This window comes from Labrus bergylta, chromosome 24, assembly GCF_963930695.1.
Source record: "Labrus bergylta chromosome 24, fLabBer1.1, whole genome shotgun sequence".
NCBI classification, from domain to species: Eukaryota; Metazoa; Chordata; class Actinopteri; order Labriformes; family Labridae; genus Labrus; species Labrus bergylta.
Genome location: NC_089218.1, coordinates 12,640,561 through 12,655,676, shown reverse-complemented (window position 1 = coordinate 12,655,676; position 15,116 = coordinate 12,640,561). Strand labels below are relative to the sequence as shown.

Below are 15,116 nucleotides of genomic sequence, written 5' to 3'. Positions count from 1 at the left end.
AACTGGAACCACCTATCATGATGGATAGGCCGGGTCTTTGTAATATAGCAATAAGTAAGGTCTTTTACCTGCTTTTTGTAACATAACAATGAGTAAGGTCTTTTTACCTGCTCTTTTGTAATGTTAACAGACAAAGAGTAAGGTATTTTACCTGCTTTTTGTAAAGTGTCTTGAGATAACACTTGTTATGAGTTGACGCTATACAAAATAAATTGAATTGAATTGAATTGAATTTACTCCTGTGTGACGTCATTCCCAGCTCCGACTTCCAAGGTAAATGGAACGCGGAAATAGTCTTAGAGAAAATGTATCTGTTTGCGTTCACACATGCAGCTCACCCGGAAAATATCAGGAATTTGTCAGGCGCTTTGTGCAAGTGTGAAAGCACTAATAAAGAGACTTTCCCTGCCGTTTGTTGAATCTATATAAAAAGCGGTTCTCAAAGGACACACTGTGGATTAGCAGATTAGCAAACCGAGCTACCTTTTAGTTAGCAAACACTTAGCATGTCGAATAAAAGAATCACCATCCTGTGCATTTTATTTTATTTACAACATCATCATACATACATGTTCTCCAGAGACATGACGTTCACTTTGTGATGTCACAGACACAGCATAGGCACACACACTTGCACACACATGAACTCACAAACCCGCTCTGTTGGTAACACAATACAGGTTACGTCTCATTCACACTGCCTTTAACACACTGGCCATTTGGAAAACAGACCGGGAGTAAGACTGACTCAGCTTGATTTGGGTTATATGATAGAAGATCATTCCTGCGGGTCCTAAAAAGTGTTTCTTTTAGCATTTCAAAGAGCATACTAGCGTCTCCCTGATTACGCTGGACAGCCTCTTACCGAGAGCGATGATGTCATTAAGCCAAACATAGCTTCATAAACACAACCTCCCCTCTGTTCTCTACCCTCATATCACCATGGATACAGTAAGGCATCTGTAACAAACTTCATGCTGGTGTTCCATATCTGCTTAACCATACCAATCTACAGCATGATGCACACATCCAAGAACTCTGAATTCAACATGAAATTCAGACTGCCAATATCTTCAGTCATCCTGATGCTCAGTGTCACATTTTGCTTGCACTTTCACAGAATAACAACAGAAATGCATGAACAGTAAAAGTTGTCTATAAGACATCATCATACATTAAACCGTCTAATATCATAAAACAGCAAAATACAGCTTATTTGAATACGTCCTTTATAACTTTGGAGTGGAATATTCTCCCAGAGTAACTTAAAAGAAGAGATTAATATTCAAACACATGATATATCATGTGCTGTCTTGACAACAGTTGGAAATGAAGATTGCTAACACTGTCATGTCTGCATGCTAAGGCCGTGTTCACACTTGACTTCTTTTTTCAACTGCCAGCGCCTTTTTTACATACAAGCCAACAATGGAAAAAGGAGGAGGTTTAAAAACTCAATAAAAACCTTATAAACATGGAAACAAACACACATACGGTCGTTTTTCTGAACCATTAAAATGGAGGGTGTTATTCTGAAAATAAACAGGATGTTTTAATGTTGTATTGGTGTCTGACTTCCCATCCCGCTTGTTCTTTTCGTCCCGCTGTGCTAAATTGATGCGTTGTGCTCCGGCCGGCTCCTGCATGGTTGCACCGCAGACTAGATCCCGTTGTTAAGGTTACGGAACACTCGCGCAAAAGTGCTCAAAAAGTGCTGAAGGCAGCGCTTTTTTCTGAAAAAATAAGTCGAGTGTGAACACGGCCTAAGATATGAAGCCACAAGTTGTAGCTATTTTGCAAAAAAAAAAAAAAGGAGAGGCCAAGTGAAGCAGCTAGCTTGCTTCTGACCGGATGATTAAAAAATAATTGCAACTGTAAAGATTGTTTTTTTAATCCAGTAGAACCTTAGGCGCTGATGGAAAAAGCCAGTGTAGAATTGCAGTAGAATGAAGTTCCTTAAGTGTCCACTAGAGACTGGCTGCAGAGCCGTTAACATACACTTTCATAGTGTGTTCCATTTAATCTTGGAAGTCGGAAATTTGGAGTTGCCACTCTGATACGTCACCAGGAAGTCAAAATTCCGACTTGGAAACTCAGAGAACCTTCAGTAGCTCGAGCTAAAATCCAACATGGCTGCTACTTGCATCAACAGTCGAATTTAAGCTGTGGTGTTTATCAGCATCTTAGTCCTCTTTTTGTAAAATTAAACAATCAAACCAATTCTATTTGTGCACAAACTATCACGTAGTGTGTTCTTAAGCTAACAAAACAAAGTTACTCCTGGAGGCGTCCATTTTGCTTTTATGCATTGCTGCTGACTCACAACTGGAATTTCATTTAACTTGGATGTGACATCATTCTCTGATCCGAGCTCCAAGGTAAATAGAACGTACTGTAAAATGCCCATTTTGACAGAAGAAATATAAAGGTTTAAAGGCAGGATATGCGATTTTTTGATCCAGCAGATGTCGCACTTGAGCACCAGAATGAAACCAAAACAACTCGCGCTGCATTGCTGTGTTAGCATGCTAATGCTAGCGCTCTTTAGCTAGCTCATATCTTCAAGTTGTGCACAATAAGGGTCGTGGCTAATCTGACCAACAGATGGGCGTGTTGTAACTGTTTGCCGGGAAGCTAACGGCCTGCCTCGTTGCCTGTTGCTAGGTTGACCGGAAAGTCAGTTTGAAACAACAATTCCAATATGACCACCACTATCATTGGGCTTCAAATTGCGCTTCAGAAACCAATGGGCGATGTCAATGAGATTACTGTACTCTACAACTAAAGATTTTTACACCTTGGTCTTTGTATGAATTAAACACAATAGCCTATATTTAAATGACTAAGAGGTATGTTTTTCTCTTTGGAAGTTTTGACTTTGCCATTGACCATTTCCAATGTTTTTGTCGGCCAAATTAACCTGTTAGCTTCATATTTACCAAGCAGACACATGTTGCTACCGATCTTCTCGTCTAGCTCGTAGAAAGAAAAAGCAGACAAGTACATTCCCGTAAATGTCAGATTTTTTCTGTAAGGTTATCAGGTTACATCATAGAGCTTGAGTAGATTTAATCAGGGGTCATTTCTACCAACTATAGCTTTAAGCAGGTGGTTAAGTAACACCTAGGAGATTACCTTTAAGAAACAGACTGGCTGTCCAAACCTCCTGAGAATACAGCACAGATGAAAAAAGACACAATATCCGGAAAAACAAAACAAAAAAATTATCAAATTATTCCAGAAACAAAATTGATCAGATCTCAATATGTACTTGGTATATATGGCTATGAGTCAATAAATAATCATGTGGTAGACTGAAGATAAAACTGAGTTCACATCATACACCCATGGGTGTTTTTTGGTTTTCAAAAATATACCTTATTGGTACAACAGTTCAGAAATATATATATCCTTTAAGCATACCATTAGAAAATAGATAGAGCATTAATATAAATATAATAAAATAGGATAAGTTGGTAGTTTCAAGATTCTACATGTAAATATGTGATTTCTCCTACATCTGATCTTGAATGATAAAGTGCTTTGAAGTGTTTAAGTCTTTTGTTTTTGTACGATTTTAAAAGTCACCCAGTTCAACATCGCTCGTCTTGGGTTTGCAGCGTTTCACTCTGGCAGGAGAGCGACTCCTCCTGTTGCCAGAGCCACCACCAGTAGATACTCCAGCAGCCATTTTGGGCACCACTATGGACTGCATGTGGTTTTTCTGGGTTTCTGAGTCGATGTCTTCCAAGGAGCCGGGCTGGGATTCCACAGAGGTCCTGGTAAACTGCTGGAGCAGAGCCCCGTCCTCCTTTTTGTTTCCATCCACATCTCCCTCCTCTCCTTCCTCCGGCTTGAACTCTTCTACCACATCTCCTTCTCCGCCTCCTCCACTATCATTCTCCTCTTCTTCTCCTGTGGCTTCCGCCCCATCCTGTCCTGAATCGTCCACACTCGTGTCACTTGGACGTTTGGCGTCAGTGTCTGAATCTTCTGCATCGGCCTCCTCTCCCTCGGTCACCCCTTGGCCCTGAGGGTTAAACAGCAAAGTAAATTATCTCTGAGGAGTTGTAATTAGCTAAATTGCTTTCTTCGAGGGGGAACTTAGAATCAGCAATTAAAGCTAAATGCTAGTTATTTAGCGATAATGAAAGTAGGTGGTCAAAATCAGGAGTATTAGAAATGCAGACTGTGTGTTGTTGCTAAACAAAACAGAACATTAGTTCAGTCTGTCTAATTGGATAGTGGGATTATCTTTTCCCATAGGCTTAGAATTAGCAGCCAGGCTACAGTAGGTCAGATTTCTCTTTAAGGTAGCCGACTTCAACCCTGCGTCTATGTTCAGGAACTCAGCTGTATTTAAAAATAGCTGGTGCTCAAACTAGCATTCATACATGGATTAGGTAAGTCTTATGTCAGTAAAGTGAAAGACGTTTCATTTTTAGCTCTGGCAGCTATTCAACTTCCTGTTTAAGATTTATTTTTCGGGCTTTTTGTGCCTCTAATGGGGAGATAGGAAAGTGGATAGAGTCGAAAATCAGGGAGAGAGAGAGTAGGGAATGACATGCAGGTAGTAACCATTAGGTCTCTTTTAAATGGATCTGTGTGCTCAATATTTGCTTTCATCAAAAAAACAACAACTAGAAAACATAAAAATGCAGAAGTCCCACCCCTTCTAGATTATGATTGGTTGTTATTTGAGAAGTGACATTGACCAGCAAAGTAATTTACCGAAAGTTGGGCTAAATGCTGAAAACACAAACTTTTTGTCAAGATGACGCACAAAAAAAGTGTTATTTTTTGTCTTCCCATAATAATTTCTGTGCATAAGGCTAGGTATACACTGTATGATTGTATGAATGTTGTGGGGGAATTTCATCTCACACTGTACTTGTTAAATTTGGACAAATCATTGACAATTGTCAATTAATTTTTTCTTGAAAACTTCCTCAAACTGAAGTGGAAGTCAGACTTATGTATATTTTAGTTTGAACTTAAATAATAACGCTAGTTAGCAAGCTAAATCATAACAAATAATCCCTGGCATCTATTTCCTGCAAATATTTATCTCGTTTTTTTATCTTTTTGTAATAGGAGGATGAAGACATTGCCATTTTTGCACAGGCACAATCAGGCAAAAAAGTGAAGTTGGGGAATCCAATCGTGGCTCTCCCACAGTGCAAGAGAAGGCAAGTGTATGACCTAAATTTCTACTTGCACCCTGCTCTCTGCATGGCAAATGACATACAATGAGGCTGAAATTCAAACAGTGAACGACCGGCCTAAGAATATTTACTGTATGAATTCTGTATGTATATGATTCATCCTACCTGTGGTGATGTTCTCTCCTCCTCTGAAGCCTCAACTTCCTGCTCTCCACTTTCGCCTTCCTTTTCTTCTCCTGTGCCGTCATCCCCGTCATCTTCATCCTCCGCCTCTCCTGAAGCGCCGCCATTTTCTTCAACAGACTCCTCTTCCAGCTTTGATTCTTCATTTGCCGCCTCTTTTTCATCCTCTGATTCCCGAGCTGGCTCTTCTTCTTCTTCACTTTCCTTTCCAGTTGTTTCACCTTCTTCTTCTTCAGGCTTGGAGTCGGACACCTCACACTCCTCCTCCTCGGCCCCTTCCTCCTCCTCCTCCTCCTCACCATCGACATTTTCAGTAGTCTCTTCTTCACCTGCCGTTTCCTCTTCATCACCGTCCTCCTCCTCTTCCCCATCTCCCGTCTCTTCCTCGTTACCTGCTGTTTCCCCTTCCTCTGTCTCATCTTCACCTGTGTTGTTGCTCGTTTCCTCCTCCTCCCCTCCTGCTTGCTTCTCTCCCTCCTCTTCATCACTCTCCTCATCGATTGCAGACTGGCACTGACATTCTGCCTCTTCCTCCTCGTCTACATTTTCTGAGGTCTCTTCCCTAGCTTCCTCACCACTTGTTTCCTCCTCTTCCTGCACCTCATCAGCCTCTACCTCCTCCTCTTCTTTTGCCCCATCTTCTTCTTCTTCTTCTTCCATTTCCTCATCTTCCTCTGGGATCGTCTCCTCCAAAACGACATCGGCTTTGATATCTTCTTTGGTTTCATCCTCCTCCTCTTCCTCCTCCACCACCTCTAAATTACTCTCCCCCTCCCCCTCCCCCTCTTCAACCACGTCGACTTGCGGCACGGCGGCAGGCGTTGGAAACGGGCTCTTTTTAAGCTGCAGTATCTTGAGGAGGTCGAACTCCATCATCACCGGCGCTTCAGCCGCCAATGGGTTTGTTTTGAGAGGCCTGGCGGCCATTTTCTTGCGGACACAGGCATCACAGGGGCAGTACTCATCATCGCTTCTCTGGTCACTGAAGTCCGCCGTGTTTTCTCCATCGCTGAGTGAGTCAGCGGTCTTCACTGATTGGTTCTTCATGACCTGAAAAATAAATCAAACATTACATTTCTGCCAAACACACCCATTAATCGATGATTCATATTTTCAGCGGAATTACCTTCAACATTCGGCGTCTTTTCTCCGTCATGGTGGACTCCCTGGAGAGATTCCCACCCATCGGTGGCCTAGGCGACCTTCCCCCTTTGCCGGCCCGACCCTGGATCTTCTGCATCTCGCGCTCAATGCTGCTCTGGATGCGCCGGCTCACCTCGTCCTTCAGCTCGGAGATCATGGTGTCCAAGATGAGGCTGTCGTCCAGGTCCCAGCGGACTTTGAACTCGGCCATTGCAGTGATGTAGTGGTTCATGAACTGTTTCTCCAGCTTCTTCAGGAGGTGTAGAATCCACACCGGATCGGGGTCTTGGGATAGCTTTTTAGCAAGTGGTGCCCTGAGGACAGTCGGTGGCGTTCCTGAGCTAGAGTCCTCAAGTGTCTCTTGTTCATTATCAGTGGGGGATTTAGAGCTGCTGTTAGCTGAGCTCTTTTCTGATGATGAAGGATTCTCAGTGGCTTTTGGGTTAGGGACTGTGTTTTGTTCTTCACTTGTTACCGGCTCTGCTGTATCTATCTTGAACTGCTCTGTTGAGGTCTCCTCTGGCTCTGTCTCAGCTTCCTTGGGTTCTTCACTTTCTCCATCTTCCACATCTGCAACCTTGTCCACTTCCTCATCTTCATGTAAAGATTCAGTCTCTTTAGCTTCAATTTTATTAGTTTCATCTTCACCCTGATTTCCATTCTCCTTCCCTGATCCAGCAGAACCACTGCTCATATCGACCCCGGAGGAAGACCTTGGAGGGGTGATCTGATCTCCGCCAGAGTCCTTGGTCGAGATGTTCTCCGGTTCAGCCAGCCAGAGAGATTGAAGGATTGTCATGATGTCCTGATAATGATGGTTGTGGGGCTTTTGGCAGTCACGTTCAGGACCCACTGCGGGCTCGATGAGCTGAAGCTGGGCCAAACAGTCCAAGAGCCCCCTGGCTGATGTGCTCAGTCGGCGACCATAAACTGGAGACACCTACAGAAGACAGTAGAGATACAGATTATGTAACTGTAAAATTGTTTTTCTTCACTAAGCCCTTCTTTTTACATCTTTCTTTTTAAGATTTATTATGGGCTTTTTGTGCCTTTAATGCAGAGGGAGGACAGTGGATAGAGTCGGAAACCAGAGAGAGAGAGCAGGGAATGACATGTGGAAAGGGGCCACGGGTGGAAGCGAACCTGGGCCTACCACTTGAGACGAGGGTCTCAATACATGGGACGTGCGCCCTAACCATTGCGCCACCAGTGTGCCCCTTCTTTTTACATCTTGCTATAATTATTTGTATGTATTGGTTTGCCAAACTGAAAAATAATCACTCTTTGTTTGACCAGTTCATTACCTAAAGACAAAGGGCCAGTGTCCATTTGTGGCTTATTTTGCTCTGCAGCGCCAACAATGTCAATTTCAGAGAATGGTTGTTCATAAAATGGGAGCTGCCAAAACAGAACAAGCAATCAGTCAAAAAAAACATGGACTTAGGCCTTTATTTGGTAAGAGATGACTTCAATTTAAAGGGTTCATATTATAGTAAAACTTGTTGGGTTAGTGTAGGGTAACCACCAGTTATAAATATCAAGTTATTGGCGTACCTCTGGCATGCTCCGACATCGTCCGAGAGAAGAGCCCAGTAGAACTTTCATCACCGCAGCTGAAGAATGCCAGTTCTTCGGCAAAGACTCCCTGCTCGACAATAGATGGTTGTGGGAAGATGAATTTGCCACTTTATCACCCGGAGGTTGATCCAAACACTTCTCATCTAATGCATCCGATTCAGCTTCCTCCACTTTTTCTTCTTCTTCTTCTTCTTCTTCCTCTTTGGCCTCCACATTCTCCCCATTGTCCACTCTCCCTTCTTCAGGACTCTCCTCTTCCTTTGACACCTCTTCTCCAGGTTTCTCGTCCATCGCCTTCTCAACGAGCAAATCCTCATCCTCGTTCATCTCATCTCCAAGTGTGAGCATGCTACTATCAGTGGGGATGCTTGCCAGCCACTCACTAACGACCTCATTCGGGGAGGCATTAGGCAAACACGCGGGCGTCAAATCCGGCGTCTCCACATGACCCCTCTGGTTCCTACTTCTCTGACATTTCTCGCTCCTTGTCTTGCCGCTGGCTTTACTGGCCTTTGACTGACGGCTGTGTGGACGTGCAGCGATGGCTTCCTTTAAGAGGTCGGCAGCTGACAGTGAGTGAGACAAAGTGCTCTCACTACAATCTTCCTCTTTGCTGGACGGTCTGGAGTTGTGTAAGGGACAGGGGCTTGAGGATTTGATCAGTGCTAATTTGCTTTGGGGCCTGCTATTGACGCTGCCAGTGGATTTGGCCTTGGGACTTTTAACAGCATCCATAGAGTCTGGTTTAGCTGGATCCCCTCCTATACTCTCCTTAACCTTTGACCCTAAGTGAGCTGAAGCTGCCGACTCAGGCATTAGACAACACTGACTCTTGGAGTGGACACTGGCAGCTTTGTTATCTTCTTCCCCTTCAGTCTTGCTAGCTGGTCTACTGGGTGCTTGATTTTTACTTTTAGTTTTGCTGCCAACTTTAGCACTTGCTGATGACATCGCAGTTGGGGTCCTATGGTTAGGGACATCTGCATTGCTAACTTTAGCTGTTGAAGTGGACCTTTCACATCTTGGTTCAAGGTCATCTTCACCTTTATCCTCAATCCCTCCTGGTGTTTCAATGGTTGGGATATCTACTGCTGGAGTTTTGGGAGGTGTAATGCTTTTATTGCCATTGTTATTGGATTTTCTAGACCGGGTGGACCCTCTTCCTTCCACATTTTCCTTCATGGATGTCTTTTTTGTGTTTGTGGCAGGAGTTGTTGTCTTCACTCTGCCTTTACTCTCAGTGTTCATGTTAAAAGAAACAGTGGACTTGCCACTGTCTGAGTCGCCCGTTTCTGTGTCTTCCGGTAACCCAAGAGAGACGGATCCTGAGTTCTGACTCAGTGGTAGCTCAGTACCTCCTGATTCCCTCCTCTGTCTTTTGGTTGACAGTATGCTACAAGCCACTTCAGAACCCTCTTCACTTTGCAACTCTTCTGCATTTTCTAGTGTTGACGCTGCTCCACATCGACATTTGGATCGACCAGATTTAGCAGAAGTCTTGGAATGAACTGACAAGGCACTTGGCCCTCTTGTCTCCAGACAAGGCAACAACTGTTGCGCACGGGAATGAGCATGGCTGGGTGATTCAGATGGAGGTTTGGGTGAGTGGATCACAATTGTATTCTCTTCATCTGCAGTTTCAACAGTTTCATCGACAGCAATATCGGCAGTGCGAGACTTATGCAGTGAAGCAGATGAAACATTGGATTTTACAGATTTAGCAGATGCAACACTTTGCGCTCTCTCCATCGTCTCATTTCCTTCTCCATCAGGCCCTTCTGGTGCATGAATGGTGACCACATTTAGACTTGGTGACACTAATTTTTGATTCTTGCTTGAATTTGACTTGTGAGATTTACTGGTTCTTACTGAAGATGTTGACTTCAAAGACATAGCGCTAGCCACCCGCTCTTCAACTTCATTTTGATTTGGAGACCTTGACTTGGAGGACTTTGCAGAGATGTTGGATTTCCCTGACACTGATTTACCAGATAAAGCACTCACTACCCTGTCCATGTCTTGTTCACCATCCCCTGCATTGTCCCCTTTTTCTGAACCATTTCCTGTGTTCTCATCACACTTGGACTTATGAGATTTAAAGGATGTTACACTGGCTGACCTCTCATCACTTTCCAATTTTGCGGCCACTGCGCTCTCTGACCTCTGCTGCGATTCCTCCTCCACCATCTCATTTTCTACCCCCTCTTCGTCTTTTGAAGGTGCTGCAATTTCCCTGGCATCGTTGTTAGACTTGCATGACTTTGAAGACTTCGCTGACATGTTAGAATTAACAGATTTGCCAGACATTTGACTTGCGGACCTTTTTTCTCCATCTCCTCCGGTTTCAGATCTGGGAGAATGCGACCTTTCAGAAGCTTTGGACTTGTGGGATTTGTTAGATTTGGCAGTCAGATTGGACTTGGCTGATATGGCACTTCCTGCTCTCTCCTCAGCCTCCATTTCTTCTTCTTGTACCGCACTGTCAGGTTTCTCAGCCTTATCCCCTGAAGATACTGCCCCTGAACAGCGGCTGCATTTGGACCTATGAGATGTGCCGGACTTTACTGACACATTTGATTTAGCTGATTTAGCAGATAGGACACTATCATTTCTATCTACCTTGCCAGAATTGGCAGAGGCATTGGACTTAACAGAAAGGGCGCTTGAAGTTCTATTGTTGGTGTTATACTCTTCAACAGCTGTATTACTTGTTGGGGAGGCAGCCTGGAGGCTTACCTTGACTGAAGCACTGGTCTTTGAAGACACATGAGATTTGGCTGACAAGGCGCTAAGTGCTCTTTCTCCAGAATTCTCTCCCTCAGCTTCTTTTCTTGTCCTGACATCTGATGACTTAGCTGTACAGTTGGACTTTTGAGACTTACCAGATTTGGCGGACCTAGCACTGGGGCTCCTATGCCCATCTCTATCTGATCTTTCTGACCTGTGACTTGTAGCACTGGAGGCTCTGTCCTCTGGGAGATTGGATATCGCAGAGATGCGCCCACTGTTGGTGAGATTGGTCTTGTTGGACTGAGTCGAGAAATCTGAGCCATCATTTTCACTGCCGTTGTTGGCAATCACTTGGTTGGATTGAGGTGTAGCAGGCTTTGAGGAGACATAGTTGCTCCCCCGTTTGCACCCACCGCAATCAGGACATACACTGGAAGCCCTTGACTGCAGAGATATTCCTGTGTGACCAGATAAACTACTCCCAACTCTCTTTATCTCGTCATCCTCGTCATCTGCGGTTCCATCATCCTCTGAATTTTGGATCTTGGTTTTGCTAGATCTGCAAGAGGCCGTGCTCATTTTGGACTTGGAACTGGGGGCTCGATCCACGTCCTCTACGGTGGCTTCTCCACAGTGACAGGATGAGGCCGCGGATACTACCCGGCTTCCACTCTCTTCCCCATCCTCATGCCCAGTGGGTTGGGCATCATCCTGGTCCTCTTTCAGCGATTGCAGAACATGCGACGAGCTGCTCACTGCAGATATGGGACGCTCCCTGTCTACCTCCATCAGGACATCCTCCTCTATTGACTTTCCGCTATGTGGTCGCAGGTTGCTATCTGCGGCCACTACTTCACTGCGGCTGGAGCATCGGCTCACCCTGCACACCTCTACGTGGGTTCCTCCATCCTGCTCGACCTCCACTCTACGCTCAACCTGCTCTGTCACACACATTTCCTCTTGGACCAGTTGTTTTTCTGTACCCGAGCAGTTGGAAAGTCGCGCTCGGCAACGCACGACCCTCCTTGAGTTACACGACGAGGACGAGCTGGAAGAATGTGTGTGTCTCATCATGGTGTGGCTGTGGCTGTGTGCATGCTGGGGAGGGACAGGAGGCGGTTTGCAGCTGTGTACAGGGTTTTCCCAGAAGTCATACTGCTGCTCCTGTCTCTGGTAGCAGCAAGGGCAGCTATTTCCATCTGCCGCGTGCTGCAGAGTTTGGCTTGAACAATGCACGCCCTCTTGCTCGTAAGATGCGGAATCAGGGTCAGAGCAGCTTTCTGATTGACCATGCTGCAGGTAATGAGGCTGGGCCTGGCTCAGCGGGCAACACTCATTGGTCAGAGACGGTGACTTTTTGATTTGTGTCGACCACTGGAGGGTTTCATCACTGTGTAGGCGGAATCGCACTCTCATTTCCACCGAGAGGCTGCCATCTTTATTGACCAGGACGCGCTTTTCGATGTCTTCATTCATGATGGCCGGCTTGGCCTGGGAGTAGGCACTAACACCGTTGCCATATGACTTCTCTGAAGACAGGGAGAAGCGTGCAGAGCGGTTTGAGGAATCTGAACGAGGATGGATGATGCTTTTCTTTGTTTCCAGACCAAAGTTAACTGAGAAGAGAAAAGCAAATGTTACATTTTAACTTTTACACCAAAGTTAAACTCAGAAAACGTAGAAATTGTTGTGTATTTCAAGGTTCTTAATTGGGTATTGGTCTTTGTGAACTTAAAAAACCTATGCCTGCATACATGTCTGTGCAACTAACCATTTTTCCTGCTTTCATGCACTTCACTGTACTCGCTGGCTCTGGACTGAGCTCCATGAGGTGGGGATCTTAATCCTTGAGTACCAGGAGATCGGGCCCCATTCCCAGGCGTCCTGGGGCCAAGACCGGGGGACCTGCTGTTCAAACCAGGCAGTCGCTCATCTGAGCTCTTCCTGATGAAGTTGACGAGCATTGGGCTGAAGGCTTCACGGCCAACACACACCAACACTCCAGAACAAGTCATCAGGCTTTGCACACTCTCAATCTAGAAAACCAAAAAAAAAGCAGTGTCCAGACTTTCAGCATTGAAGGGTGTTGTCAACAATACAAAACACACTCTGGATTATGATTCATTATCTATCCACTACTCACCCTGCGTCCCTCTGCAGTGTAGAGCTTGCGGACATGAAACTGCATCACCTCTGAAACCTCATCAAGAAAGGCCCTCAGGCTCCTCGTTGACCTCCTGCTCAGCACCAAACTCCTCCTTATCCCCGGCTCGCTGTTTTTGACCAATAGGATCCGACGCTGCCGGTAAGGAAAATGCGCGGTTGCCGTCGAGGATGAGGTTTCTGGACGATGTGGCCTACGGGTATCATTGTACCAGATACCCGGATGTTTTCTGGCTAGCTCCATATTGATTGGCTTAGCCTGGCGTCGGTCAGAGCAGAGGTAGCAGCCACCATCCTGGAGCTGCTCTAGGTGTTTGATAGTATGAGTGCCCCGCGGAGTTGTCACAGTTCGCACACCAAATGGCAGCGGCACCTGGATATGAACCCAAACATGCATTTAGACTATTAACAGTACATATCTATATCTTTGTTCAACATTCATGACAGTTAAAATAACATATCCTAAATTCTAATACATCTGAAAAGAGACTTTCAAAAAGCTATAGGATGAATGTTTTTCAGCAGGTTAAATTTCAGGAAGTAGAGCTTATTCATTTGTATAACTGAGGATGAGCACTCAACTTAAAAAAAAAGTGTACATCACAACTCTGGCACCCCGTGAGACTGACCTTTTGCGAAAGGTCATCCAGCAGAGCGTCAAAGCATTTGAAGCTCCGCTTGTGCACTGCCATCCTGACGCCCCCGAACTGGCTGTCCCCGCTTTTGTAAAAGGTGATTCGCTTTGCTGGGGTGTCTGCGATCACATGGGGGCGGTGTAGGCTGGAGGAGGAAGGTTGTGCTGGGGGGAGGGGCGAGGCATGTTTAGACGGGGGCTGGGGGTCCCACATCCCTTCCTGGACCGAATGCATGCTGCGATCTCACACACACCTGAGGGACACACAGAATTAAAAAAGAAGGTGAGTCACAGGAGGAATGTTTTATCAGCCCTCCTCTTGCCCATATGTATCACACAGAGGCATTTGACTATAGTTCATCGTGTTTACATGGACGGTACAGGCTTGCGTATAAAAGTTGTTTAATTGAGGGACTAGAGAAAAGAAGAATAACATACTGTACCCACTGTTTATTTGAATGTCAGGTCAGCATTTGTAGATCATGGTCATACTGTGTAATTGTACATGCAATGTGAGGCTACAAGCTAACTTCAGAGTGCTACCATTAGCATGCTAACACAACAATGCAGCTCGAGACAAGGACAATTGTGTCCGCTGCTAGCACTGAGTGCTAAATCAAGGTGTGTTCCAATTTGATAACTAATTTTTGCAAACACAAGGGGAGAGGGGTTGGAGGCGTGTCGATGTAGGAGAGCAGAGGATTCAGTTTGTTTTGGTTTCATGCTGGGTGTCAAGAGCGACATCTACTGGATCAAAAAGTTGCACATTCTTCCTTTAAATATAGTATGTGCAACAGTATAGGAATGATGCATTTACCATCAAATAAATTAACAAACATTTTCATTTCATTATCTCTTCTATGGGTTGAATTTCCTTTTGCTTTTTCTTTCAAAGCACTCGCTAATCACACTCATGGGTCATGAATCCTAATCAGGGTGTTTGACTTGAGGATTCAGGACAGAACATCCACTAACAAGACTACGTTACACGTAAGGGTGTTACAAATGTCACTCTGCAACAGCAGGAGCAGCATTCTGCACAAAGACATTTCCGACTAGATAGAGTCCTGGTTATTCGTTTGGTACCTGACCAACATAAATGGAGACTCGGGATGAAATTACCTCTGAGGTTCTTCCTATCTAAACTTTTTTTGTCTCTCTGAAAGTGATACCAAAAACATCCATCACAGTTTTACAGGAAGAGAAGATTTACTATTGGGACAAAAGATCTTCAGACTTGTGTTAGTTTTATTCAAACATAATGGAAACTGACATCAAATGCAGCTTCATGAACACTGATATGGATGCTAAGAACAACATTTTACATAGTTGGATGTATTAAGTGGAGCGGCCAAGGACGCATTTAAAAAGGCCTTTAAAAAATTCCAACGACAGCAAAGTCAAAACAACATTTATTAAAAGATACCCAATTCATATTTTTCATTTTTTTTTATAAACACAAAATTCACTTAAAGTGAGGAAACAACAATTCTGGGGTTCTCTATTTAGGTCTGAGATTG

The 15,116-nt window shown here is 44.6% G+C and overlaps 1 protein-coding gene across 1 annotated transcript; it reads right to left on the bottom strand.

Moving 5' to 3' along the window:
* Positions 1 to 509: 509 nt before the first annotated feature.
* rp1l1a (rp1 like 1a) lies at positions 510 to 13,902 on the bottom strand. Its single transcript, XM_065952011.1, has 7 exons — positions 13,592 to 13,902; positions 12,943 to 13,335; positions 12,571 to 12,835; positions 8,046 to 12,415; positions 6,475 to 7,431; positions 5,331 to 6,398; positions 510 to 4,030 (listed from the first exon to the last, which is right to left on the bottom strand). The coding sequence occupies exons 1-7, from the start codon at positions 13,829 to 13,831 to the stop codon at positions 3,578 to 3,580; spliced, it is 7,746 nt and encodes a 2,581-aa protein (XP_065808083.1). The 5' UTR covers positions 13,832 to 13,902; the 3' UTR covers positions 510 to 3,577.
* Between the last annotated feature and the right edge of the window lie 1,214 nt (positions 13,903 to 15,116).

Bases quoted from the DNA above. Each gene is read 5' to 3' on its own strand.
- rp1l1a (XM_065952011.1), bottom strand. From the start codon at position 13,831: ATGCATTCGGTCCAGGAAGGGATGTGGGACCCCCAGCCCCCGTCTAAA. The intron at 13,336-13,591 runs GTCAGTCTCACG...GTTCATATCCAG, and splicing joins TGGATGACCTTTCGCAAAAG to GTGCCGCTGCCATTTGGTGT. The intron at 12,836-12,942 runs GTGAGTAGTGGA...TTGGTTTTCTAG, and splicing joins ACACTGCAGAGGGACGCAGG to ATTGAGAGTGTGCAAAGCCT.